The sequence below is a fragment of the Gymnodraco acuticeps genome, unplaced genomic scaffold (genome assembly GCF_902827175.1).
Source record: "Gymnodraco acuticeps unplaced genomic scaffold, fGymAcu1.1, whole genome shotgun sequence".
In the NCBI taxonomy this organism is placed as follows: Eukaryota; Metazoa; Chordata; class Actinopteri; order Perciformes; family Bathydraconidae; genus Gymnodraco; species Gymnodraco acuticeps.
Window position 1 is genome coordinate 2,411,450 of NW_022992149.1, and position 27,661 is coordinate 2,439,110.

Consider the following 27,661-nt stretch of genomic DNA (forward strand, 5'->3'; position numbering starts at 1 on the left):
CCAAATTTGAGACATGACTGCTGCAGATATAAAGATAAATTAAGTAAAGTTACACAAAGACTTAACATGTTTACAAAAAAAAGGCAAAGATTATTCATGACTAACAATGTACCCATATGAACATAAATAAGGATTAATTACAATGAAAAAGATACAATATTGAAGTGCCATAATAATAACATTAATAATTAATAACAAATGTTTTACTTACACAATTTAAACCTAACTTAAAGTTTACTTAAAGTCCTTTTGGCAAACTTTTAAACCGTTTGTGTGAATGTCAGAGAATAGGACCATAAATCCTCACATTAGTTGAAGAAACCCTACACTACAAATCCTGCCAGATGTACAGTGAATCAATATAGCAAATGACAACTTGTTTTCTGTTTTGCACCCTCCTGCCTTATTTCCCATACCTTATTTCTGATCCAAATGATTTCTACCTGGCAGAAACTTGTGATTACCGGACTCAAAAGGATATTAAGCAAAACCACAATAGTTTGGTTTAGTTTTTTCCAGGAGGCTAGGAGTGCCAATTACAGAGTTGTTCATCACGAACTATAGGCTAAAGGGCAAGCTGGGTCCAACCTTATTTGTCTTTAAACATCAACACATTTAAGCGCTATACCATCCTCAAATAGCCGGTAATGTTTTCCGGATGGGTCCAGATCTTGCGTAATGATGCGTAAAGCGGTGCGCAAAAGTGTAACCGAGTAAAACGCGTGTCCCCAGGTAAACTTCCACGCACTCCCCCGGTGTTTTCATGTTGATTACAGTTATGTGGCCTAAATAAACACGTTCTGGCCTCATGTCATTTACTCCATCTTTAGAGAGAACCCATCCACAGACACACCCCTTCCTTCTACCGTCCAATCCAAGCGTTAAAGGGGGTCAAGAGGGGAAAATAGCCCCATATATATACGCCCCAGCGGTGATTTCTTGCTCCGAGTCACCTCCAATCTTTGCTACACTCCTTGTGTTGTCATTCCAAGCAGGAATTGTCTGTACCTCAGGAACAGTGTACTTCTAATATCAGCTGAAATGGCACCCAAGAAGGACGTTAAGGCACCCGCCGCCGCCGCCAAGAAGGCCGAACCTGCAAAAGCTGCAGCTGCACCGGCACCGGCACCAGAGCCGGCACCCGCACCAGCAGCACCTGCCGCTGTCGACCTGTCCGCCGTCAAGGTACAAATCACCGTGAACGCATGAGTACTGCTGTAGGGAGGGATGGAGATAGGGTGATGCTCAGGAAAAGTTTGGGCTGGACTTATCCATTCAAACTCATGACTAAAGTAGACAGACTTCAGGATCTCAGGGGGATTGTTGAAAGGGGACTCAGATATGTTTTTATTATGATGTTACACATACAGAAGGGCCAATGTGAGAATATGATAAAGGCAACTTTGATAATAAAGGGGTCAATGTATGTTAATGTAAATGCAAAATAATTGTTCCTCAAAGCATAGATTGTATAGTTGTGATCAAAACCTTTTATGAAATGTGGGTTTTGGTTTAATACCCATTAATTGTTATCTTGACATTACTGGCCACGTAGAAAATTATGAATGGACGCACTGAGAGACTGAGAGTAGCATCATGTTTGAGGGACCACAGATGAACAGATGACTGGAACCATGGATAGCTCACCATGGTTTAGACTCCGCCCCCAGCTCCCTGGATTGGACTAAAAGAATAGTGACTTATGTGTGATGGCCATGCAGGGAGACACCAAATGTGGACATGTTAATGTAGCTAAAGATGGACCTCCACAGATCGGGTGCCACTCTGTGAAGCTAATTTTGGCAAAGAGACAAGTTTAATCCCAGTGTGTAGACCTGATTAATTATAGAGATTAAAGCAGAAGAATCCTGGTTGAGTTGGCCTTTTTAATACAAGTAGTTGTGTTGTTGATTAAATGGCATGTCACTACGCTCGCATTTTTATGTGTCATACTAATGGGTTTTTTTGTGTTGGCGTCTAGATTGAATTTGCCGCAGACGTGATTGATGGTAAGTACATCTCAATGTACCTTTGCTACCATGTAACACTACACACAAACCCTAACATTAATCGTCCTTTCAATCAGATACCTTTATTAGTCCCAAAGAGTCTCCAATTGCCAATAAGGCTGAACGTAAAACAATTGTCCCTCCGTTATAAATGAACATTAGTTTAATGCCAACGTGAAACCGACTTTTTACTGAGTCTTAAAGTGTTAATGACAGATGGTTGCATCAGTCTTTTTTCTGTCACATTCCTTGGCTAAAACTAATAAAAACTAAAATGATATGTCACAAATAATGGATCCCTAACATGGTGGTCTTTTAAACAAAACATATTTTTGCATAGGGCAGGGCATTCAGACAAAAATGTTTAATTGACAACCGCTGACTATCACTTGACGTGCGGGTTTTTATAAATGTATAGATAGGCTATACATTTATAAAAACCCGCACGTCAAGTGATAGTCAGCGGTTGTCAATTAAACATTTTGAATGTAATAGTGCAAACAAAATTAGTGTATGTTGTATCCTCAAAACACCCATTGATTGTGCGAATTGTCACCCAGTAGAGCAGTAGATTAGCTTGTTTCTGGGTTAGGGATTGGTTAGCATTTTTACTTTATCACATAATAACCATAACTGTTGAGAGCTCTGTGTAATAACCACAAATCCATTTAACCAATACCTGTGTCATTATGTAAAGTGCATAATGCCTACTGGCTGATTGTTGGTGACATCTCAAACCATAGATCTTAAATATAATTAGTGAGTTAAAGAAGTGGTTGATATAATGGTAGGTTGTACCAAAAAAAGCATTATATAAATATAACAAAAAAGGGTGAAATTATGTAAAATTATTTTTAAGGTACAAATCCTGTGCTATTAGGCCCGTCTGACCCTTGACGTCAAGACACCACCTGACTAGACGTGCGTCTGAGCGGCTGCCAGTTACACCGCAGTCAGCATTCCCTACTTTTACTCAGCTCCCCCACAGAGGGCCTTGCCTTTAAAAGGAGGGGGCTCATATTCTCATCTATGTTTATCAATTCCAAGGTGGTCTTTTAAAAGGGCCTACAGCACAGAGGGAGAGAGACAGAGAGAGAGAGAGAGGGAGGCAGCTGCAATGGAAATAGTATGGGTGGTGACAGACCTGGGCAGGAGTCAGTCCATAATACCAGCACCTAAAGAGATGTCTTGCCCTTGTTTTATGTTTCCATGGACAGTCCTGTATGCAGAGGAGTTGCCTACACCTGCTAGCATGCAACACCCAGTTATGTGAAGTGCAAACCACTTTCTCCAACTGTAGAACAAACACATACTGTACTACAGAAAATGCAGATCTATTGATATGTATATTTAACAAGGGTAACTAAAATACAGTTGTACTGTAGCTGAAGCTGAATAGATTCAAATACCTTACAAGACATTATTTGCAAAAAAAAGACATAAATGACCAAAATATTGATTAGTGTAAGCCAGGCTTCTGCAATTTAATGTGAAATGCTGCTAATTTAAATGTATAACCTCAAAGATCTTGGTTCTGTTCTTTTTGGCAACACCTATTGCGATAAGTAGTACTGTGTGCATTTGGATCCTTACGTAACGTCCACACGGTTCCGTTGCGTGCTTCAGCGCAGACGCTTCCCATTCATTTTGAATGGGGTGACGTCAAGCTTTGCCGAACTGCATTGTGGTTCCGTCGCGTCGCTTTGCCTCCGTTGTTCGCTTCGAAAGTTGAGAAAAATGCAACTTTTCAAGCGTCGATGGAAGCGCCAGCCAAACAAATCATATGCTAGCCAATCAAACCGTGTGCTTGTGTGTGCGGGGCGGGAGATTAATGTGATTGGTTGTTGGTCGCGCCAGACAGGCCCATTGGCAAGATTCAACGCGACGGAACCATGTGGACGCACCGTTACAGTTTTACCTGTTTGACTTCAGTCAGTTGGCAGTTTTTTTTGGATTTACGCTTGTTTTTAGTATCAAATGTAGTTTTTGACGTTTTTCTTTCGGCACCTTTTATTCGTAGCTAATTAGTACACAATAAAAACCGTACACCCCCTTCATAAACAAGTGAGTTTAAGAGCAAGTATTTTGCCTATAAGCTCTACCTACCCTCTCTAATTGACCAACCACTGACCAATTGTGATTTTTCCCGGTAATGGACACAAAGTTCCTAATATTGAAATGCAAGGGGGAGAACGAATCACAAGGTGTAGTTTGGTTATGTACACACTCACTGCTGAACACTTTACACACAAATCAGTTAGTGAATATCAAAGGTGATGATGTCCTCTCCTCTCTGCAGACTACAGGGAGTCCTTTGGTCTGTTCGACAGGGTTGGTGACAGCAAGGTTGCCTTCATCCAGATCGCTGACATCATGCGTGCCCTGGGACAGAACCCAACCAACAAGGAGGTCGCCAAGATGCTGGGAAACCCCACTCCTGAAGGTAGATACATTCGGTTTCATTTTTCAAATAAGTTTAAGTTTTTTGAGATTATGCCAGGGTTTTCAAGTCTTCCAATTTTGAATATTCTTTGTTGAAATGTTTTTTTGTTCCATTTGTCATGTTCATTTTGATCATTTTAAGCAAAATGATAAAATGATAGTATAACTCTGTAAACTATTATATTCATTCTTATTCTGACATACTACAAAAACTGCTTTTATTCTTGTTTTTGAATGAGTGTACTAGTCATTAATGGCCACACTTTGTAAAACACAAAGTTTAACCAATCATTAGCTGAACAGTATGTTTAAATAGTTTGCAATTACCAGTAATGGCTCAGTTTTCATTAATCTCTGGAAGTCGAAGTGCTGCAAGGGTAATTTCTTTAGAGATAAACATTAGCATCGGTATTAGGTGAAATAAATAATCTGTGGATGGAATTGGTTGTTAAATCCAATCAGCAGTTGTTGTTTTTTTTCTAAAATAGGATTAAATAAAAAATGACTTTAGTCATCACAAAGGAAGTTATTGCTAAAAAAAGCACAAGAGTAACAAATATAAAGTGTACATGAAGTAATACCAATACCATTTCACAATGGATTAGCAATAGGAGTAATATACAAAATAAGTTAATAAAAAAAGCAAAGTAATATTTCACATGATATAAATCTTTATAGTTTAAAAAAACCTATGATGCCACAGAAGTGTCTGAAATAAAGCAAATAGAGAGGGGGCAAAATGTTCACATTTGTAGAAACAGTAGACTGTTAACAGTAGGGGGGGGTGCCTATTGTCTACAGAGGACACATGTAGAGAATAGCTAAAAGATTGTTCTTGCACTGCAGCTGTATCTTATGTAATCAGATTCCTGAATGCAATGTTGGTTCATACACTGTATGTCATAATAAAAAGAGAAGTGTACCTTTGAAGTGTGTCTCTGATCTGGTCTGTGCAGACAGGCGCTGCTGCAGGTGTAAATCTCTGTAACCTTTAAACCAAAATAGCAGAATGACGCTCACTCCTTACTGTGGCACGCTCAGAAATACCAAATGGGATTATAAAGGACAAAGAAAGAAAAAACATTCACAGCACCTGATGAGAGGTAGCACCTGTAGCAGAAAGGTGGAGTTGAATTATTGATGGTGAAAATGTTCAGGCTGTGTCTCAAACCTGCCTGGGTTGTTCACCTCTGGATACAATGATTCATCTCTGTCTCTTTCCATGCAGACATGACCTCCAAGAGAGTAGAGTTTGAGGGCTTCCTGCCCATGATGCAGACCGTCGTCAACAACCCAAACAAGGCCGTATATGAGGACTACGTTGAGGGTCTGCGCGTGTTTGACAAGGAGGGCAACGGCACAGTGATGGGTGCTGAGCTGCGTATTGTTCTGTCAACACTGGGTGAGTCAAGGCCATGAGCACCGCTGTGTCTCTCCATGAATGTGTGTGTCACTATGTGTGCTGTGAGTTTGTGTGTGTGTGTTATTAATCCTGGTTGTCCTCTGTCTCCCCCTACAGGAGAGAAGATGACAGAGACCGAGATTGATGCTCTCATGACAGGACAGGAGGACGAGAACGGCTGTGTCAACTACGAGGGTGAGCTGCAAATACCAACTTTACTCAAACAACTGTATTTATATTATAAAAATCCCCGGCACCATTTTCATTCTTGAAGTCCAGTTAATTTTAAGAATGTCAGTCCGCTTAAGCTCTGACAAGTATCTTAAAATCTTGAGATATTAAAATCTTCCTGATGATGTACTCATGGGGAAATATGCTGTTGAGCTATCTTATGGGAAATATAGGATCCCAACTTGACCAACACTAGGTACTTAAAGTCAGTATATCTTGACTTTCGCTGCTTTGATCTTGTCCATAATTCAAAAGAAATCTGTTTTTTATGATTCGCCTATCATTTAAAATGCTTTAAATTCCCCTAACTTAAAAATGTTGGTGTCAATTTGCACTTTCAGCAGAAATTAAGTGAATTCCAAGTATTGGAACACATGTTAATGTACTCTTATCAATATCTCAACAGTTATGTTATTCTTGGTTTTTAACGTCCTTTAAATGATTTTATTTGATAGTGTACTGATTGTTCTCCTCACTCACTTATTTCCCCTCCCCTCTGTCCTGTGTGTGCTGCCCTGGTCTCCATCTGCAGCCTTTGTCAAGCACATCATGTCTGTGTAAGGACCTGCTCTGCGCTGGTGAGCATCCTATTTGTGCAGACCCCATGGTGTCGCGACATCTTCTCGCTGTTTCTTGTACCACCTGAGGAAGCAGGGGGAACAAAGGACAATGAGATGTCATTTCCTGAAGCCTTTTGTTTTGTTCTACACATTTTTGTCCAAAGTGGTGCTTTTTTCCTCTCCTCCTCCTCCTCCCACTGTTCGGGAAGTCTTCCTTGTTCCCCCGCAAGATGTTTCTTTCCTCATATTCACAAGTCCCACTGTCTCATTGGGGATTTATATCATCAACTGTTTCAAAGTGGAGCAGTGATGGAGGGGAAGGTGGGATAATGATGACCCCCCCCCTCTTGCCACAGTCTACTGGCTCTATCTGCCAGTGTAGGGACTGATTTGGCCCAGGAGTGGCCATCAAAATCCACTCCACACCCAACCCTTCCCCTAGATCTTAACTTATTGTATCCTCTGCCACAATAAACTTTTCACAATCACCCATTGCATTTCCAAATGTCTGACTCTAATACTGTAACTAGATGCAGATGCATGTGTAAAGAATAGTTTGACTAGAGTTAGATAAAAAGATTGATACAACTCTTAGGTCTGTCTGTCAGAAATGAAGCTACAGCTAATAGTGGATTAGCATAGAACATTCATTTCACTTTTAGTTGTTGAAGGTTAACTAATGAATGAGTGTTGAGTGAGCCTTAAGGGTGTTGCTAGGCAGATTTTGTATCACCTTTTGACGGAGCAAGGACGGAGCAGTCTTGCTGCCAAGAGAGGTATCGATCTTCTAATCTTCCACAGAAAAGGAAATAAGAGTAATTCCAAACTTCACTGAAACATTACAAAGAAAACAGTACTCCTGTATCACTTTTTCTCCTTTTTATTGTCATTAATTAATGTAATTGGTGTCATATCAACAAGAGAAAAACTGCGTACATCTACTTGACCTTTTAAATACATTTACAGTTGCTGTAGGGTGGAGCAGGAGGTGGGGAGGGGGCACACAGAGATGTGGTATGCAGAAAAAACACAGAAGCAAACAAACAGTCGCAGGTGAGGGAAGATATTAGGCAGGAGGCAGGATATACCACAAATGGTGTCTAAAAAATAAACTAGATCACCCAAACACTTTTATCCTAACAGATGTAACACGATACGAGTTCCCCCGGTCGCTTTATCTTTCTCCATGAATTGTCTTTTACATTTTCAAAATATTTTTTCTTCCACTTTCATCTCTCACATACAGTATTGCAACAAAACATCCAGATACATTAGCGTACGTCGTAAAACGGCATGGGATCTGCACCAAACGCACACACACAGACAGATTTCAGAGTGGCTTCAACTTCTGCTCAGTCTCAGGTCGCATTTGTAGCGTCATCCTCCGTTACCCAGACAACAGTACGTCCTCATGGTGCAACCTCAGCCTGCGTAGACATTTGTGTACTGTTCATTCACGCAAGCTCAACATCTGCAGCTAATCATTTTAGCTGTCGAAAGTGGATTAAGCTCCAGAGTTTACCAATATTCTGATGTATAAACAGGCACCTATATTTAACTACTGAGCAGGTACAAGTGTGTGATGCTGTTCAACAGGACTGAGATGCATTCCTCAGTAACACCAAACCAGCTGTCCAACATCGTCACCAAGCATTACACCGTAAACAACTAATAACTACAAAACATGAACTTGTTTAATCTTTATCCAATAATTGAGCAAATAACTTACTAAAATCATTTTTTTGGTTACAAAATAGCCTCTTTTCATATTAGAATCAATACATGCTTATGTGTCATAACATGACCTAGTTCTTGCAGTAATGCGATTTTACAGGTTCATTTTATAGCCATATTGTCACTTCCTTTTCAAATGTTTTAGGACAGGTGGATGGCAAAGACCTTTGATTTTTATACATTTTTCTATATATATTTGTTAAATATTATATATATATTGGTGGACAAGAATGACTTGCAGTAAGGATGCTTGGTTTGTTAGGGGGTTTGGCGTCCATGCACGTGAACTGAGCGAGAACGACGCGTGCTGCATGGTGTGCTGGCCACATTACTTCTTATTGAATGTAGAAAAAAAGGCTGTAGCTTCTTAAAAACACTGATCCAGGACCAGTAAAGCAAAAGACCTGGTCCCCCCACTTAATGTAGGACCAGTGCTCGGACTGAACTATTCTATGCAACATCATTCAAAAAGAGAGAGGCCAACCTAATGAATCAGAAACAGCAAATATTTGTGAAATAAAGAAGACCAAAGTACAGTAGCTCCTAATTCGAGTCTCTACTTAAAGATGTGTGATGGATGTTGAAGTTGAGATGTTTAGAGGCTGTCGTTTAGCTGAAGTTGGCTTCAGGGTGGCAGGAGTGGGCAGAAAAGTTTCTGGGGATCATGATGGAGATGCCCGGGTTGCAGAGCAAGCATCCAGAGACCCAGTGTTCACAGACCCTGCTTGGCCAGAGCCGCAGTGACGTCCTCAGCCAGCGTGGCTAACTGCGGAGACTCCAGCACGTTGAGGCTGCCAGAGGACGAGAGCTGGCTGTCCCTGGGGCGCTGCGGGGACACCACGCCCGACAGGTCTGGCGACCGGACCACGATGTCAGCACCGTGGTCCACCCTGGCCTTGGCTTGGTCGCGAAACATCAGCTTCTGACTCTCAATCTAACAGAGGCGGGTGGTGTGATATGAGATGTGGATGGGAAAGAAGAAATATATCATTTGTGTAGAATTATTATTATGTGTGTGAGTCTCTGTGAGTCAGGTTCAATAAGTAGCACTACTCCAAAGGCTAACTTTAGAGAACTACGCCCTTCTGTTCCAGACTTTACTCAGAGGGTTTAGCTTGTATACAGTGTTGCCTTCAGAGCTTAACTGGCCGCAACATTATGTATTGATGGCATTGTATGCTACACGTCTGCGGCTACTTTCACATGCAGATGAGGAAAACAATTGGCTTTGAAACACATTCTTTACATATATATTAAATGCATACTTAATCTACTTAAGGTAACTGTAATGCCTATGCATCACGCATCAGTTACATGGCAGGCTATATCTAGACGTGGAGAGCACCACAATCTCTCAAATAATTCATTTCCTTTAAATCATTGATTGGATTATGAAGCTGACACTCACCGGGAGATGGGTTCCACCAGGAGTGTGTTGAGTATTATCCAGGGAACCCACCTTGGATTGGGCTTTGTCTTTGAAGTCCAACTTCACTGTCTCTATCCGCACATGACCGCCCCCTTGGGAGAAGAAAAGAAGGGTCAAATCCTTACAGAGTATTGGCATGAGATATTGACTAAGGTTCCAAAGTTCAAGGTAAAAGAAAAGTCTAGGTGGTTGGAGAGTTTGCTTGTACAAAACGTTGGTATGTTGAAACAAACGCCATTTGATAAGTACATGCCTAATGATGTCATGAAAGAGCAAGCAGTGCATAAAGGATATCAAATGGAAAGACCCAAATAGACCAGCAGATGGAGCTCTGGGCACACAGTGTCATTCGGAATCCATGCTGATAGTGCTCCTAAATCTTTTCAGGATTGTATTAAATATAGGTCTGCAGTGTTCATTCAAAAGTAATGTTATTCCTTCCAACATTAAGGACTTAAATAGTTTCTGTAGACATTATCTGACTCCATTTACCACTTTTTCATTAATTAAAAATCCGTTTTTCAAGGGTTACCTGGCCGATGATGGATGTTGTCTAGTGAGCCACACTTGGAGGTCACGTGGCTCAGATCTATCTTCTTGTTCTGTATCATCACCTTGAAGAAGCAAAGTCAGGAGAAGGTCAGAGCTTACAGTGCACAACGAGGTCATAGACTCCCACTGAGATTAAAAGGTTCTCTCATAGAAGATCAAAATAGTATCTTCCCTTTTCTGTAATATTTCACATCGGATTCACATTACAACACAGCGGTCTAATTTCATGTAATTATCAGAAAACATAATCATGGAAGCACAAGAGCATAAGACCAAATCAAAGTATTGTGTTCTGCCGTGCAGAAAAAAGATGTTTGTTAAACCAACCAAACCAAGATAGAATACAATGTGCTGTAACTGTCTTCTTGAGATACATTTGTTAATCAGAAAACCTGTCAATAATGAACAACAGTGAGTAAGGCAGTACAGAACAGTTCAAAATGGCCACAGGCAGGGGGGGTAAGGATATGTATCTATGGGACACATCCTTGGGACCTGAAGAGAAAACTACAGAGGGATATCTAAGGAGTGAAACGGCTAAAGGAGCAGAGATAAAACACTTTAGAAACAGCAGAAAGAACAGGAAGAGATACACCACGTCCAGAGGTTATTAACCGCAACCTGCCTGTGGTCAGCTATCACTTTCAAGTCAACAATATAGTTAATGTCTTTTGTAACCAATGATTTTAGTCTCCTTGCTCGCAGAGCCTGATAAGAAAGAAATGACAGTAAAAGTGTCTCACTTGTACTGATGCTGAACAGGGCAGATTGTCACAATAGGAAAGCACAACAACGTGAGCACAAAGTCCACAATACACCATAGGCTGTTCATCTACCACGAGTCCCTAATGCAGGCTTAACACAGAAATGCAGCTTGAGAGATGACGTGAGGTTTGTGTCAACTGCAGGTTGGCTCATCCCTTCAGCGATGGTATCTTAATGTGATGGCATTTATAATTAGTTAAACAAGTGTTAGTATAATATGAATAAAAGGTGTTTGTGGGGGGGTTTTTTAAGCCTTGAAGGGGTGCCTCCACCCATTCTTGTTAGTGTTATTTCAGAAGGAAAATTATGTTATTGTTAAAATTCCAATTGCTCACTGGACACAAACCACTTCTGGAGAATGATGTGTCAGGTAAACAGCACCTGCACTGCTGGTCCAATGAGTGAGGGACTAACAGGGACATTTCACCTTTAATATTTATTTCCAATCACTGTTGACGATAAAGGTTGATTAAAACTTTAATATCCTCAGTGTTTGCTATATTGAGAAAGAAAGCTGAGTTTTCAGCTGTCATTCTGTTGTTCCTCCCTGCATGTAGCACTGTCATTTAAAGTGACAGTTATGAAGACGCAGGTAAGAAATAACTTATGTCCTCCTTCAGCTGGGATATCTAGTTTCTCTTCCTGCTGGTACCCTGGGCCTCTGTCAATATAGCACATACTGAGGAATTGACTGCTTCAATTGATTCAATTGACCTTCAACGCTGATTAGAATTCCATATAAAAAAGGTGGCACATGTTTCCTTTGACCACATAATGAAACACTGACAAACACAACACAACAGAGGAATCTGACATGAACACTGAGACAATGGACTTGCGGCACAGGACTCACTTTTCCACCTCTTGCAGAGTAGCCCCGCCTGTCCAAGGACCCACACCTAGACTGAACATGGCTATAGTCCAGTTTAACATTGGGGATGAGAACCTGCGGGCGGAGGCGAGGAGTGAGGTGGGAGAAGGCTTGGGCTTTCTGGCACTTCATTTTTATTCATGTCTCTTGTTTAAATATTCTGTTCTAGACACCCGAGTTTGTCTAAGTGTAACTGAGGCATTGATATTCAACCTGGAGGTTCCCCTTTTGCTCTGGACAAACAGCTTCGATAGATACCATGGCTCTAAGCTAAGAGGCCAATTAGATTCATCTCACAACCCAGGATGAGCTTCATGTCAGCATGGTTTTTGTATTATTCGTTTCTGGATATGACCTATTACTCCTAAGGAGGATCCTCTTTAATCCCAGCCCACCTCCAGAAAACGATCTTACCTCCTTCAAAACACTGGATTCCATATAATGGCATATCAGGGCTATTGTGACTAAGACAACTTTATTACAGAGCTTGAGTGAGGTTGATATTTTTGCACATCCTCTGTTCAGACTCAAGTAGATTCCATATTAACCAGTAAATATTTAAATGATTAATTGAGGGGGCGAGTATGATAAAATATGGGAGTGCTGCATTGGTAATACCTCTTACTGCAATGAGAGAAAGCAGGAGTGAGATGCAGACAGATACATTTACCCCGCAGCACAATTAAAGCAGTGGGAACAAGACTTACACACCACATACGTATTCGATACATGTTGTGCACAGAGCACTAAAGAGCTCTACAGGAGGAGAGAGAGACCATGAGGAGATAAACTTGAGTGGACCAAAGGAAAACTTTAAAATGCTTTGAAATTATAGTATAACACTTTACGATTAAAAAACAAAGTCTTCAATTAGAGTACAGATCTGTCTCTCAAATATGTAGCTATTTTTGTCGCTGTAAACTGTGGGACACATTTTAAGCTGGAAGCAAGGTAAAATAAGTGAAGAATGGTGGGCAAACCAAAATCAAAATTTGGATGACATCTAGAATCCAACATTTGCCATGAAGAAAAGTAAAAATCAAAGCCATTACCAGGGAAAGCAAAAGCTAACATTTCTAACGCATTTCCCTTAGTGGTAGACCAACTTCTAGTCTCTGGGAACATCCAAGATAGCAGCACCAAGACAACTAACTACCAAACAAGAGACATTACACAAGAGATATAGTATTAAAGGATTACACAGGAAACTAACCACAGCTAAAAAGATGCCATTGAACCCGCTCCAATTAAAAGCCACATTTGTTGGATGGTAAGTGACTTGCTGAGGGCATTGAGGGCAACAGACATTTGCCAGCATATGGTTTTGGTCAGCTGGCTTTCTTTAACAGTAAGGCATCTTTGATGCCAGACAGTTGGTTTATTGTGGGCTTTATGGCACTGCTCTCACAGCAAGAAGATGGCTAAAATCAGATGCTGTCAAACCAGCTGCTACGTTTTTATTGGCTGCTCATGTGTATTTCAGGAGAGTATAACACTTAATAAAGAAAATGGTGACACTAAGCTTTAAAAGTGACTTTGGTTTAACAACATGCTAAGTGTGAACAGTGAGACAATGAACTACATATAACAGAATTAAACAGTAGTGGAAATATAGGTGTGTGCAGGGAAGAGACAAACTAAGGTACTATGATAGAGGACCTAGCACTGTATCCAGATCAAGGCAATGTGCTGCATGTCTCTTAGTAGGACAGAAATATACTGTGAGAACAATTCAGAATGAAATCAGTCTTCAAACTTTGAGGGATCAAGAGGGGGAAAATCACTAGATAGACATAATGGTACATACATTGCCTCCACGGGGAGAGAGCTTCAGATTATCCTTGGAGCTGCATTGTGTCTCTATGTGAGCGAGGTCCGGCTTCTTGTTTAAAATATGACTCTATGGAGAAATACAGAGATAGTATGGGCCTCTTACATCGTGAAGGGGAATGAATGCTTATCATACCGCCACTGGAATAAATACTTCAGAGGGACAAACAAAACATTTATATAAAAAGAGGAATGCCCTCTGTTGCTGACTAGAATTTTGATACAATAAAAAAACCCTTTCAATCTTAGTTTGTTTACAACAGTCTCCTGCTTCACTTTGCAGAATATATTTGTAGAATATCTCAACTCAAACTTTCTAAGAAACGTGTGCCCCATGAGGAAGTGAACCAGAAAATGTGATTATCATTGTGTTCCCATCATGGTTAAGTTAAGTCTTTAGCGTGGAAATGCAGACTTTCCTAATTCTATCACATATTCTTTAAGTGCATTAATTAATTAATACAATTGTTCATCAGTTAAAATGTAGAAGTATCGTTTTGCTAAATGAAATACTTTTAAACATACCTCTGCTCATGGGGCTGACTATCATATTCATACATGATAGAGTCATGTGTGGAGGCACGATCCACCACAGATGACTATATGATATAACAACTGTCCAAACAGCTGCTGCCGTGTGAGTTGGACTTCATTAAATATAAAAAAATCAAATATCCATTAATTTTGCAAAAGCAAAATTAACAGAATTATTAATTTGTAAATTACTTTGGCTTTATTAAGCCTTATTACATTTATACACTTATTTAACCAATAATTATTTATAAAATGCATTAATTGTATTAAGTGATAAGGTTTAAAATTAAATGAAATGAGGTTATTAATTATTTAAGTGGCACACTATCAAACATGCAGTGTCATAATTCATAGTGCTCAGGTGTACCAGCAAGTCTTTTGTCCAGGTCACACTGTGCGCTGCTGACAGGCACAGAGTGAGGGAGACGAGGCGCAGCACGGACTTCCAGATCCACAAGACCCTGTGTTTGGCCTCTGTGAGGATATTTTGTTCCGTGTGTTTCTATGAGGACAGTAAACGGAGAGGTCAGTGACTGAGCAGTGGCTGGGCAGATGCCTGCCAAGGGTCGGGGGGGATCTGAACTACTTTGACCACAGAGCTACAAGGCACTAATGAAGGTCAGGAGAGGAGTATCCTGCTGTCAGAATAAATCAGTTGTAAAAGTCCACTATGGCTGGAAAGGATTCTACCATGCCTGATCTAATAAAGGCCAATCACAACCTAGCAGAGTACTAGGAACCATTTTGTAACCGAGCCGAAAACACAGGTGCATGTCTTATGCACGCGTCCTGGACAACAACAGCAATATACGACAGAGTATTATTTCAGTAATATTTCAGTCATAGGTTCAGGACAGCCGGGTAAATTGAGAGTAATACAGCAGTATCATCAGCTTATTTATTCCGACTTTCTAACTGTGTGTGCAGGAAGCTCTAAAATGATCTTACATTTCACCATTACCTTTCAAATGTTCTGCTGTCAAGGAAAAGCAAAGTACACTCCCATCCCGCCATCCTTACACAATTCATCCAGGGGCTTCAGTGCAGAGAACTCTACATGAACTACTAATATCTGTTAGCTGCAGTAGATAAGTAAAAAAAAAGGCTGCATTTTTTGGTTCATTGCATAAAAAGACTTCATGAACTTGAGTGCATCATCTCTCTGAAGTGTAGCATGGCTTGGTAACTCTCAGGGAGCTAAAATGGTCATTATATAACTTGAGAAATATCCTCTGTTCATATTTTCAAGTTAAGTTAGTAACTTGTCATTCCGCTCCGAGGTGCTTTTGTCACAAACAGCTGAGTTTGGTTTTGTCTAGAGACATTCAGGACGACCGCTCTGACCAGACAGTCACCCCTGTGCTTAGACGAAAGCTGCCAACATCATTTTGTGTCTGACAGGAGACACCTACTGCCACCCAGGGGTGACACACACATGTGAACACACACATACACTGTGGTGCTGCGAGTAAAGACATCAAATGTATTCCAGACAAAACACAACATTAGCTAACAACTGCAGCCAGAAAAATACCCCTCATTGAAATACAAACATTACAATTTCATGGTTTGACAAGAAACATATTGAAGTGCCAACTGTTCATAAGGCAATATTACCGTTGCTAATTTACACATCCAGAAGTTAGAGAAGCAAATTATAATTAATTTGGAGAGTAAATTATGGATATCTGATGGATTTATGCTGAGCTACTTTTACCAGCCAATTGCTACCTGTGCCTGTCTTGGCTCCAGAAGAAAAGTGCAAATGTATAAGTACTACCTTTTAAATCCATTAGAAGCTAAATAATTCACTTAACAGATAGGATTGTTTGTGGAAATCCTGATCTGTGACATGAGAAATGTTTAAATAATTGGATAATGTGCTGCATGTATCTCATGAGGAGGTCATATTCTTACAGAACACCCTGTGTTGCAGAAAAGAGATTTGAAAAAAGAAGGGACGTAATTCACGTCGAAAGGAGCCAGTTGAGGTGGTTCGGGCACCTAGTTAGGATGCCACCTGGGCACCTCCCTAGGGAGGTGTTCCAGGCACGTCCAGCTGGGAAGAGACCAAGGGGTAGACCTAGGACCAGGTGGAGGGATTATATCTCTTCGCTGGCCTGGGAGCGCCTTGGGATCCCCCAGTCAGAGCTGGTTGATGTCGCCAGGGAAAATAAAGTTTGGGGCTCTCTGCTGGAACTGCTACCCCCGCGACCCGACCACGGATAAGCAGGAGAAGATGGATGGATGGATGGGTAATTGCAGGTAAAGACAAGCACATATAATAAAATCTCCCCTCGAGAATTGGCCAACCACAGCCATTGACAAAAGCTAAAATTGAACTTGGACTACATATGCAAGGCAACCTCTTACAAATACTTAACATTGCACGACATGACAACTTTTAGCTGCATTACACCACATAATCACATCAGAAATGTGAGAATAAAAGTTTATGTGGTCAGCCCTCTCTTCACAGCCTGCATCCTTATTTTACCACAAGACACCTCCACTGCAAAAAATACTTGCATGCTAGGAACAATACTGCAAGCCATATTGCATAGTAACTGATTATGAACCAGAACGCATGCTTGCACAAAAGCTCTACTCAGGCCGTTTCTCCTGCAGATGACAGGCAGGCGTTTGGAGCATGATCCCTCCCTGTTTTGTGGCTGGCTGCACACAGCGGCGCAGAGACCTGGCAAGTCATAAAGATGTCAGGCAAACGCTTAGACTCCTAATCAGGTCTTCAGTGAAGGCTTGTAAGAGCTGATGGCTACAGACAAACTGTAGTTCTTTCACTGTTCTTCGTGTTACAGCGCTGAGTCTGTATTTCATACTGAAACACGATAGTTGTCAAACTTTGGAGTGAACCCTGTGAATGCAGATTATGTGCAGCCATGGTGAAAACAGGATTTGAAGTGCAGATTTATGTTAGCTGAAGTGCTGTTCTCAGTTCCCAGAGCTCAGGGGGGGGAATCAAAGGGATCAATACTGCTCACTGAGATGACAAAGCCAGGTCACTTTCTTTTTTATTTAAATGTAGGGCCTCCTGTCCTGTACAGGCGCATATTTGAATCGTAAAGGCCTGTTCTTTTCCTTAAGATTTTACTTTACAACATATTACATTTTGTGGTGAAATCCTTCTAAAATCTCCACCTCAGTTGTTATCCTCAGGAACTTACTGATCTGTGGATGGCAAGACCTTATTTGGAATATATTTTTGATGTTTTATCTGAGGGATGTCAAAGCTGTGTTGGGCACATTTGGATCACAGGAGAGCAGAGAGACAGAAAGGAAAAGGCTATATCAACCTCACATCATCAACATTTCATAATTCTACTTGCTTTCTAAGACAACTACCTACTCTCATGTAGATCCATCACACACAGAGCAACATGGACAGCATGGAGACATGGGGTATTTGGTTAAAAGAAAAATAATGCTACACACTTGAATCTCTTCCATCTACCCCCTGTTGTATATCAATGTGATGTTATCCAAAGTAGAGCATTTCAAAGAGTTTATAGAATTTTACTGACTTGGAAACTTGGTGGAAAACTGGCTAGTCAGCAGGATTGAAGGACTAACAGTGGAAAGAGGTTACTAAGAGAATACAACAAGACAACGAGAGTAGAGAGGTAGGAGAGAAGGGGCCATGGGAAATACATTTCTCAAGGCAGAAGAAAAGCCAGAAGACTTTAGACATAAACACTTCTAGTAATTAAATTTGCATCAGAACATTTACAGATAAATTAGGTTTCATATCAATGGTATATATTCTACTGTTTGTGTCATGGCAAGTGTGTTTTCTGTTTTAATTGTCCACTTAATCCTTCACTGTTGCTTTAAGGTTCAAAGGAAGAATAAGGTTATGTTCTTGTAGAAGATAATCGCCAAGTTTCTACAGATATCTTACTTAAAATGGCACGATTATATAGTTGTAAATCAAATGTGTTATTATGGGTACCAACAAAAATAGACTTTTTAGAAGCAATAACCAGTATAAATAGGATTGCAACATTGCATAGATTAAAGAAAATTCACATACAATAAAATAGGAGCTAAAGATTTTGTGGGAAGTAAGGGAGAAGAGCGTCACCTGTCCTCCTTTGGGCTGGTACTTGATGTTCTCTGTGGAGCCAACCTTGGACTTGATGTTCTTGAAGTCAGGCACAGGCTGGTTGATGATGCGGAGCTGTTTGGGCGTGGTGGCAGGGGACTTGGGTGGGGTGCGGACCACGGCAATCTTCCTCTCCCCGGAAATCAGGCTGAGGGAGCGCGGGGTCCTGGAGGACGATGAGTAGCTGGGAGGGGTTCCTGGGGTGATGGCTGTGGAGCCGGGGGTGCGAGGGGTGGAGTGGCCACTGCGAGCTGATCGGGAGCGCACTGAATCTGTAATTGATGGAGAGGAATATAAGGATGAAGGAAATAGCTAAAGCTGCAGTACATTCAACAGAAGAAACTATGGTAACATATGTTAACTTCAAATGAGAAAAAAAACAGAAGGGAAGAGTCAATCATTAGTTCATCAGACGCTATGACTGTAAGCCTTTGAAAGTCACTTTTCAGACCACCAGATATACAGAATGACACTGGAAAATACTAAACGTAGGTCACAGATTCAAATATCTTATCCATAAACAATTGAAGTCACTAGTTATTTTAGGTTAAACATAGCAATAAAGCATCATAGTGTCAGAAGTTTTAAGAATCCCTTCTACCTGTCATGCTAGGGGCTCGTCCTGTCCTGTGCTCCGCCCTCATCTCGGTTTGAAACGCTACAGGAGCAGGAAAGGAAAAGTTTAGTTAAGTGGAGGCTGAGGGTGAGAAATAAAGAAGAAAAGGAGAGTTTTGCATGCTCCAATTCATTCACCTTCACCTGTAATACGGTAAGTAGTAAATAGAACATTACAAAAAATCCCTGTGACATAGAGAATGGTTAAAAGGCACTTGAGAGAGCTGGAGAATACTGCTACAGAATCGTATTGAATACTTAAAGACTTATTTTCCTATTAATGTCTAGGAGAGTAGTAGATCCTACACAAGCCACCTAAATAAGTTTTGAGCACAGCAGCATAGATTATCAGAAAGAAACCCAAAGATAAAAGAGACATATGAAGGTACAGAGAGTTTTTGGCAGACTTGAGCTCTCTTTAATCAAATGCAAGAAACTACAAAAATAATAATCAGCATTGATTAAAAGAAACTACTTTTATACTGGTAGAATCCATTTGTTGTGGTTTTACTGAAGGCTGATACATGTTGCTGTTGGTTTAATCTAATAACACCTAAATACTGAGACATCGTTTAATAAGCTGATTAGAGGATCTGCAGCCTACATGTGGGTCTGCGAGGAGCCAAGGAGCCGGAGCTGGTGATGGAGGTGGAGCTCTCCTCTTGTTCATGGTGTGCACGGTGACTCAGAATGGAGGCATGCCGCGGCACAGAGGACCTCTTTTTAGGGCTCCATGAACCACCATCCTGTGGGAAACAAACACGGGGGACAAAAAGTAGTTACTTAGAGTAGTGAGGCTGTTATTTATTTTTAATGTTTTGAATCAATAGGGATACAATAGGTTTAGGTGGTCAATATCGCAGATTAAAAGTGTTTTTTAATCCAACTATGAATCTGTTTTTATGTCTTTTCTGGGACTCCTGCAGCTAGTGCCGCTCTACCATTCACCTACCTCTGCTATGAGTCTCTGTATTACTGTGAAGCAGTGAGGCTCTGCTGAGGCTGGGCGAGGTCTATCTAATGAGGCAGTCACTCTGGATATGGAGGCGGGGACCTTTGTTAGTGGAGAACGATGGGCATGGCCCTGAGATGGTACAAAGATGAGGCTTGGTGGGTGAGTAGAATGGCAGCAAAATATACAACACAGGGTGACAAAAGAGTGGTGAAAATAACAGCGCTAAAACATGCATTATCAGTGCACAAGATCCGATTGTGGTATGAGGAATGAGATATTAGCATTGGATCATGGCTGTTTAACATTGAATTGTAGCTCATCACAACACATCATGCACATTGATTGTGAACATGCCAGTTACATTTGTTTTTTAAATGTATAAAATCAAAATGCCAAACAAAAAAACAAGTATAGACTCATGCAAGATTTCAGTTAGACTGCAAACCATGGTAACAGATGTAATGGGAGACTGTAAATAGAATATGTAAATCAGAAGTAAAATAACATGTGGGCTCAGACTGACAGAACACACTTACAGTATGCAGTAATGACATGACATTTTAGAAATGCAGATACTATTTTATTTTAGACACAATAACTGTCATTACCATGGCGGAGGAGTAGAATAGAGTCACGACCATAGCCGCTGGAGAAATGTCACAGGGTGATCCGACACCCACTCAGTAAAAAAGAAAAAGCTCTAAATGGATCTGCCTTGACTACTTGTGCACAACCCATTAAGCAAGGCAACAATAGCAGAGAATTTACAAAAAACTAAATAAATATGTTTTCATAAAACACAAAAGAAAACAGTGGTGTACTGTTCGTGCATAAATGCTATGCAGTGTTGTTCATGCGGGGGTTAGGGTTAAGATAGACAGAGTGGAGACAGCACTCGCTTAAACAGTACAAACAGGCAGGTGTTTATCTAAAAAGATGATTAGGTTGCCCTGGAAGTCACAAGAGGTAATTTGCAATAAGTTCTTAAGAAGTCTCAGTTCTGATGATAATTATTCTGCGTAATTAATGTGTTGTTAATTGTTTCTGCTGTAACGATGCACGAGGCAACTTGTGTATTAGTTTCACATTAGAAGAAAGGGATAAACATTGAAATCCGTTGACTTCATAATGCATTATTAGCAATCTGTAATAGAAAAGCACTTCTTGTTGCACAGCATTCTTTTGTCTACAGATGTATTGAAGATGCAGAGTACTGTTCGTTGCTGTTGAGTAGAATGTTTGGTTTCTATCTGATTGAGGTTTATTTAATTGCCTTTCTGGAAACCTGCTTGGTGATTCTGGCTGTTTGTCTTTAAAGCTTCGATGTGGTATTTCGCTGAGTTGTTTCCGAGTCAGATTTCATACCAATGTTGGGTCAATGTAGTTTACTCACCGATGCTCTGTTGCGAGACTGTCTGGCAACACTCAGAGGCTGACGACTGTCTGGTAGCGCCTCTAAGAAAGAGACAGAAACAAAACATTATTGGACACAGACAGATGTTATGACCTTCATATACTGAAGAGAGAGAAGTGAGAACCGTTTTCATGTCCTACTTTAAAGGATTCTGGATATAAGAGCATATTTGGGTCTCAATGTTGTATTCCCAAACCTGACATGGTGTGCTATATGAAAATCGAATGTTCTGTGGGAGCAGGTTGCTAAGGGCTCTATTCTGTAAAGATTTGGCAAGATATCACACAGAATGGGGGATTTTGTATTATGTAAGGCAACCCTGGAAACTAATCTAATTGGGGCAATGCAGCAGTGTACTGAGCCCTCATCACCAGTGACACAGAATCCAGCCCGTCGGGGAAAATGAAGAGCACCCTGCCTCTGGGACGGTCTACAACATAAGGTCCATAGAACAAAACCATGGATTACTAGTAGCCTGGCAACGATAGGTTGAAAAAAGCTGTAATGTAAAGCTTAAAGAGACCAGACGTTTGACAGGTATTTTATTCCTTAGAGTTAAAATTATTTGAAATATTTATATAAAGTATAAGTATAATAATGTAAAAGCTCACCAAGAACATATAAACAGAGGGCAGGCAATGTTAAAAGTAAGGGAAAATGCCTTTGAGTAGCTTAACATCAGCGGAACATCTTGCTTTTGCTGACCTTGCAGTAGTGATGTAGACGAGAACTTGGAAAGAGTTTAGTCAATCCTCAAATCCCAAACTTTTAACTGCAGGACATCATGCCCTTTAAAGAACATCAAGGATGAGCACAACACAAATGAAGGCAAATAAAAACATGTATGGCAGTACTTTTTTATTATGAAAAACAAGAAACAGGACAAAGCAAACCAAGTAACCAACAAGACAAAATGGATGCCATGATCCAAATGAAGCTGGATGGAAACTCGTGGCTATCGTGCCACCTTTCTTTTTTATCTTTTGACAGACCAAGGCAATGTGTCACCTGTGGGTCTCCTTCTTGGACAGGAGTGATGCTGGGTCTGGCGGGCGGCTGGTTTCATCACATTCCTCTTGGATGGCGATTGACTGTGTGTCTGCATTTTTTTTGTAAACTCGGTCCTTATCACAGCTACCAGAGGAATCGAGGCATTGACAAAAGCAGAGAGAGAATCATAAGCAGAGATAGAGGCTTAAACATAAAATATGTAATTCTGCAGAATAAGAAAAACACATTTGTTGGACTATACTAAAAACAGTTGACTCAAATCACTGTCAGTGAGTTATTATAGGAGTGCAATTGTGTGCATTTGTATAGTGAAGCAATACATTCAAAGATGCTGTGTTCTTTTGGATTTACAGCAGAAAACACTATTAAGGCACATGATGTCTGGCTTTACACAGACAGGACAAAGAAGCAGACCAAATAAAAATATTCATTGTATAACAATCCCTGCAGATTTCGAGCAGCAAGTATCAAATATTATTTTTGTATCAATATTTATAAATAACTACTTGTTCATCTGTAAAGTTCAAGAATTCAAAAGGAATGAACAATGGTGAGAACCTTTTTTCTTCTTGTTGTCTTCTCTCGGCACGAAGATATGCTCTTTGTGGACAAGCTTGCGTTCTGGTGTAGAGATTCGGCCTTTAGCCCGTCCGGCCTTTGGTTTGACCGGCTGTTTCTCCGCCTTTTTCTGTTGTGTCTGCTTCTCCTTGACCACAGTAGGCTTTTTGTCTGCGCTTGCCTTAGGCAAAGGCTCAAACTTTTCTGTCGCCATACTCTTATCATCATCATCTGTGGTGTAGCAAAGAAGGACATGGGAAATAAAAGACAGTATTAATGTGTTTTGATTGGAAGCAGAAGAGCAAAGGGGGAAAAATAACACTTTGAACAGACAAACCATCAAAGAGATCTCACCTTGTGTGTCAATCCAGGAGCTGTCCAAGATGGAGTCGTCCATTGTGGTTTCATCTCTATCATAACTTTCTGTGGGTCCATCGGTGTCAATGCTTTGAGCCTCTTTCAGAGGGAAGGCAGGGGTCTCAGGAACATCTACTACTTCCTCTAGACTTGCCGCCTCCAGGTCAGCTTCTTGGGCCAACTCCACAGACTCTTCCTCTTCCTCTGAGGCTCCTGTTTCAGGTGGACCAGAGAAACGAACGCTGTGTCCCGGCTCATCTGCTTCGTCGATGGTCTGGACCACAGTGATGAAATCATCTTCAACTGTGACCACTGATTCGATGGCAGCACGAGTCTCTGGGATCTCCTTTGCCACCGCTGATCCTGCGACTACTTTCTCTATTTCGTCTTCCTCCCCTTCCTTTTGCCCCTTTTTAGCATCCACAGCTTCTACTGCCACATTCTGCTTGGCTGCTTGCACCTCTGGTTGTCTTGATATATCATCAGGCGTGTCCATTGCAACCATTTTCTCTCTCTCTTCCTTGTCTTTCAGTTCCTTTTCTTTATTCTCTTTGTCTTCCTTCTCTTTAAGTTCCTTCTCTATCTTTTCCTTCTCTTTAAGTTCCTTCTCTATCTTTTCCTTTTCTTCCTTCCCTTTAAGTTCCTTCTCTATCTTTTCCTTCTCTATCTTTTCCTTTTCTTCCTTCCCTTTAAGTTCCTTCTCTATCTTTTCCTTCTCTATCTTTTCCTTTTCTTCCTTCCCTTTAAGTTCCTTCTCTATCTTTTCCTTTTCTTCCTTCCCTTTAAGTTCCTTCTCTATCTTTTCCTTCTCTATCTTTTCCTTTTCTTCCTTCCCTTTAAGTTCCTTCTCTATCTTTTCCTTTTCTTCCTTCCCTTTAAGTTCCTTCTCTATATTTTCCTTCTCTTTAAGTTCCTTCTCTATCTTTTCCTTCTCTATCTTTTCCTTCTCTTTAAGTTCCTTCTCTATCTTTTCCTTCTCTTCCTTCCCTTTAAGTTCCTTTTCTATCTTTTCCTTCTCTTCCTTCCCTTTAAGTTCCTTCTCTATCTTTTCCTTCTCTTCCTTCTCTTTAAGTTCCTTCTCTATCTTGTCTTTCAATTCCTTCCCATTATTTCTTTTTTCTCTCTCTCCTCTTTCCTTTGTCTCTCTTCCTCCATCTTTTCCCTCTCTTCTCTTTCTTTATTCTCTCTTTCTTCTATCTCTTTTATCTCCCGTTCTCTCTGTTCTTTCTCCTTCCTTTCTTTTTCTTCCCTCAGTATCCTCTCTGATTCTTCTTTGTCTTTCCTTTCCCTTTCTTCTCTCTCTTTCATTTCCTTCTCTTTCCTTTCAGCCTCTTCCCTGATTATCCTATCTGCTTCATCTTTCTCTTCTTTCATTTTCGTCTCCGCAGCTTCCTTTTCTTGCTCTTGCCTCATTTTTCTTTCTGACTCCTCTTTCTCTTTGGTTATTCCTAACACAGGTGAAGCTGTTCTTTTAGGGGACCCATACACTTCTCTCTGTTTAAGTTTTGATGGTGAAAGCACTGGAGAGAGCAGCTTGTCATCATCAATGTTGCTATCAACAGACGAAGCAGGTGATGTTTTTACAGGCCTAGCAATCCGGTCCTTTGCCACGCCAGTCAGCTGGTACACATCTTCTGCATCCACTTCCTCATAGGCTTCCTGGTGGACCAGCTTTACTTTCTCTCGAAGCTCCTGCAGTTCCCTTTCCTCCTCCATACTAAGGGGCCTGTCCTCCATTTCTAATTTACGTATCTGCCTCTCATAGTCTGCAATCTCGGTTTCTGAGGTTGAGCCCTCGCCACTGGCTTGTCGTCCGGTCTCACTCCCCGCCCTCCCGCCTTCTTCTAAAGTAACAGTGACTGTTGGTGTCACAAAGAACTCACTTGGCTGAGCCGGTGGTGTGTCGCTTACATATTTTTTGGATTGTTCATCTGCAACCTCTTTTCCCTTTTCTTCAGCAGAATGTTTTCTTTCTACTTGCTTGTGGTCTTTCTCTTTAGTGACATCAGCCATCCCTATGTCCTCCATAGACGTGTCCCTGACTGCTAACTTCCTAGCTTGCGCAGCCACTTTTTCCTCAAGGTCAGAGTGGGTGAAAGCCTGTGCAGAAATGCTTGTCGGGCCGAACAGATCTGCAGGTGATGGCATTGGGCCTGAATATTCACTGAACACACAATAGCCCATTTCTTCTAGCTGGCTTTCACTCTTTCTAGCACTAGGACTTAGTTCTCCTGAAACCATGCTTGCTAGTGGATCATCGGCAAAGGCTTGAAAATCAGCTTGAATTGACTTTCTCCTGGTGATATCTGGTTCAGTGTTTTCTGATGCCAGCCGGGAACGGGTACCAGCGAGATCCAGCATCTCAGGCAAGTCTTGCGACATGACAGCGCCATTTTTAAAGTTGCTCTTAAGGGACTGTGGTGAGTCTGGGGACTCCAGTTCAGGACTGGGTACTGAAACTCGTTCTGTGGTCCTTGGAGGAGATGAAGAATCTGAAGTGATGGAAGCCGCAGTTTCCAATATCAGTGGAGGCAAGGGTGGAGGCTTATCCACAGAGGGTGTAGTGACTGGGAGGTAGTCTGCTGCCTCATCTAGACTTCCACTAGTGTAGGACATGATATCTGTGGCCAGTGGAGAGAAGTTCCTAGGTTTGCCCCGGCCGCTCGGATCAGTTGCTCCAATGGTAATGTTAAGTGAGTAACTCCTCTGCTCTAAGGCCAGTTTACCAGGGGAAAGCCTGCATTCATTACTCTTGTCGGGAACTATGAACAATCTACTGTCTTCTGATGTACGTTCCTTAGTTTCCGGTTTATCCTGAGCTTCAGCTAGTGTGCTGTAGCTGATCTCCGGGGGCCTGTCGTCAACTGCACTCTTCTCTTCACCAGATCTGCTCAGTTCGTAATAACCCTCGGCCTTACATTGGGAAGACTCCTCAACCTCCACAGTTGATGTTTCAAAATATGCTGACATGCCAGATCTGTCTGCAGAGTCCCTCGTTGAGACTTCTACCTGACTTTTGTCTCCCAGTGATGAGAAATCTGAGGAAGCACCGATGCTGATGATCTCCACCACTTCCACTGATGGCTGTTTCTCTGACACTGTGATTGGCTCGCCATATGTAGGCTGAAGTGTGAGTGAGCTGGCAGATTCTTTGGCTTGGTTTTGAACATTTGGAGGTACAAAGGATGGCATATCCATGGTGGGGCTCTCTGGTACAACTCGTTCCCCAGCAAAGAACCCTTGCATCTGGGGCTCAAAAGACTCCTCTGGACGTTTCTCCGACCCAATGCTGTCCGGGCTCATGGAACCACTTTTCTCGCTTCCCTGCTTGTCTGAGTCCATCTTTAAAGCTGAAAGAACATCTGTAAGTTTGCTGTTTTTATCAACAGAGAATAACAAAGCTTTGGCATGCTTTAAATGAGATATGTATTAAGCCAGGGACTGGGAAAGCCGTTACCACAGAAACAGGCAAAGCTCTCCTCAGAAACTTACAGCACAATGATACGGCCATCGCTGAAGAAGTACGGCGAGTGTATGGGGTCCACCAAGTCACAGATGGATGATAATATGACATGGTATGTGACGGAACCGGCATGAGGAAACTGTGAGGCTGATTTATGGGGAACAATTAATGGGATGGATATTCATGCAAGTCTTCAAAACATCAAATGAAAGAAGTACAACATTTCTGTCATTCGTTCTACAATGGCTACCACAGAATGCGATTTTCACGAATTAAAATCTATCACATAGTTATAAATATATTGATAGCGAATATATCAGTACACCCAAATAGAGAAGAACCTTGTTAGTGAATGACAGAGAAATGCCATACAATGTCACTAACAGTGCCAAAAACAAACAAACGCTGATATGATAAGGCATTTGATGAAACTATATCACACTTAACACGAAACAGCCAACCATGAAATCCCCTGCATATGTACACAGGATCATGATAATAATATGAATGACCCAGGTTTAGTAAGTATGATTCATGGTTACAAAAAGTGCATAGCACTGGCATACCAGCACCAAGCCACGTGTAAACACAACAAGAAACCTGCAGGCTTATAGCCGGTGAAAAAACAGCACTGTTACATTCAGCAACACTTCACTTGATCATACCAATACAAAATGGCCGGCCCCAAAAACAACAGCAAGGAAAAATCATATCAAAGCGCAAAAATAGCTCACAATAGGGAAAAGTTAAAGTATAGGTTAAAAGAATGTGACTCTTTTCACCAACAAGCCTGTGTTGCCTTGCAG

General features: G+C 41.2%; 2 protein-coding genes across 2 annotated transcripts in view; one reads left to right on the forward strand and one right to left on the reverse strand.

Moving 5' to 3' along the window:
- Positions 1-1,041: 1,041 nt before the first annotated feature.
- On the forward strand, positions 1,042-7,141 carry myl1 (myosin, light chain 1, alkali; skeletal, fast). The gene is made up of 6 exons (XM_034203977.1): positions 1,042-1,185; positions 1,982-2,009; positions 4,309-4,452; positions 5,680-5,853; positions 5,971-6,048; positions 6,617-7,141. Exons 1-6 carry the CDS (start codon positions 1,042-1,044, stop codon positions 6,643-6,645), a joined length of 597 nt encoding a protein of 198 aa, XP_034059868.1. The 3' UTR covers positions 6,646-7,141.
- Positions 7,142-7,508: 367 nt separating this feature from the next.
- The window catches only part of map2 (microtubule-associated protein 2), an 89,377-nt gene continuing 69,224 nt past the window's right edge, over positions 7,509-27,661 (reverse strand). Inside the window, exons 10-21 of the mRNA XM_034203967.1 lie at positions 24,488-26,742; positions 23,390-24,452; positions 23,036-23,266; positions 22,475-22,600; positions 21,446-21,507; positions 19,702-19,843; positions 19,084-19,140; positions 18,462-18,754; positions 13,803-13,895; positions 10,340-10,421; positions 9,787-9,899; positions 7,509-9,312 (exon numbers count right to left, since the gene is read on the reverse strand). Coding sequence (XP_034059858.1) covers positions 9,091-9,312; positions 9,787-9,899; positions 10,340-10,421; positions 13,803-13,895; positions 18,462-18,754; positions 19,084-19,140; positions 19,702-19,843; positions 21,446-21,507; positions 22,475-22,600; positions 23,036-23,266; positions 23,390-24,452; positions 24,488-26,742 — 4,739 coding nt within the window. The 3' untranslated portion in view covers positions 7,509-9,090. The remainder of the gene's footprint in view (positions 9,313-9,786; positions 9,900-10,339; positions 10,422-13,802; positions 13,896-18,461; positions 18,755-19,083; positions 19,141-19,701; positions 19,844-21,445; positions 21,508-22,474; positions 22,601-23,035; positions 23,267-23,389; positions 24,453-24,487; positions 26,743-27,661) is intronic.

What these genes read in the sequence shown, in the direction of transcription:
- myl1 (XM_034203977.1), top strand. Translation starts at nt 1,042, where the DNA reads ATGGCACCCAAGAAGGACGTTAAGGCACCCGCCGCCGCCGCCAAGAAG. An exon ending in TGCCGCAGACGTGATTGATG is followed by an intron (nt 2,010 to 4,308) that starts GTAAGTACATCT and finishes TCCTCTCTGCAG; the next exon opens with ACTACAGGGAGTCCTTTGGT. An exon ending in GGGAAACCCCACTCCTGAAG is followed by an intron (nt 4,453 to 5,679) that starts GTAGATACATTC and finishes CTTTCCATGCAG; the next exon opens with ACATGACCTCCAAGAGAGTA.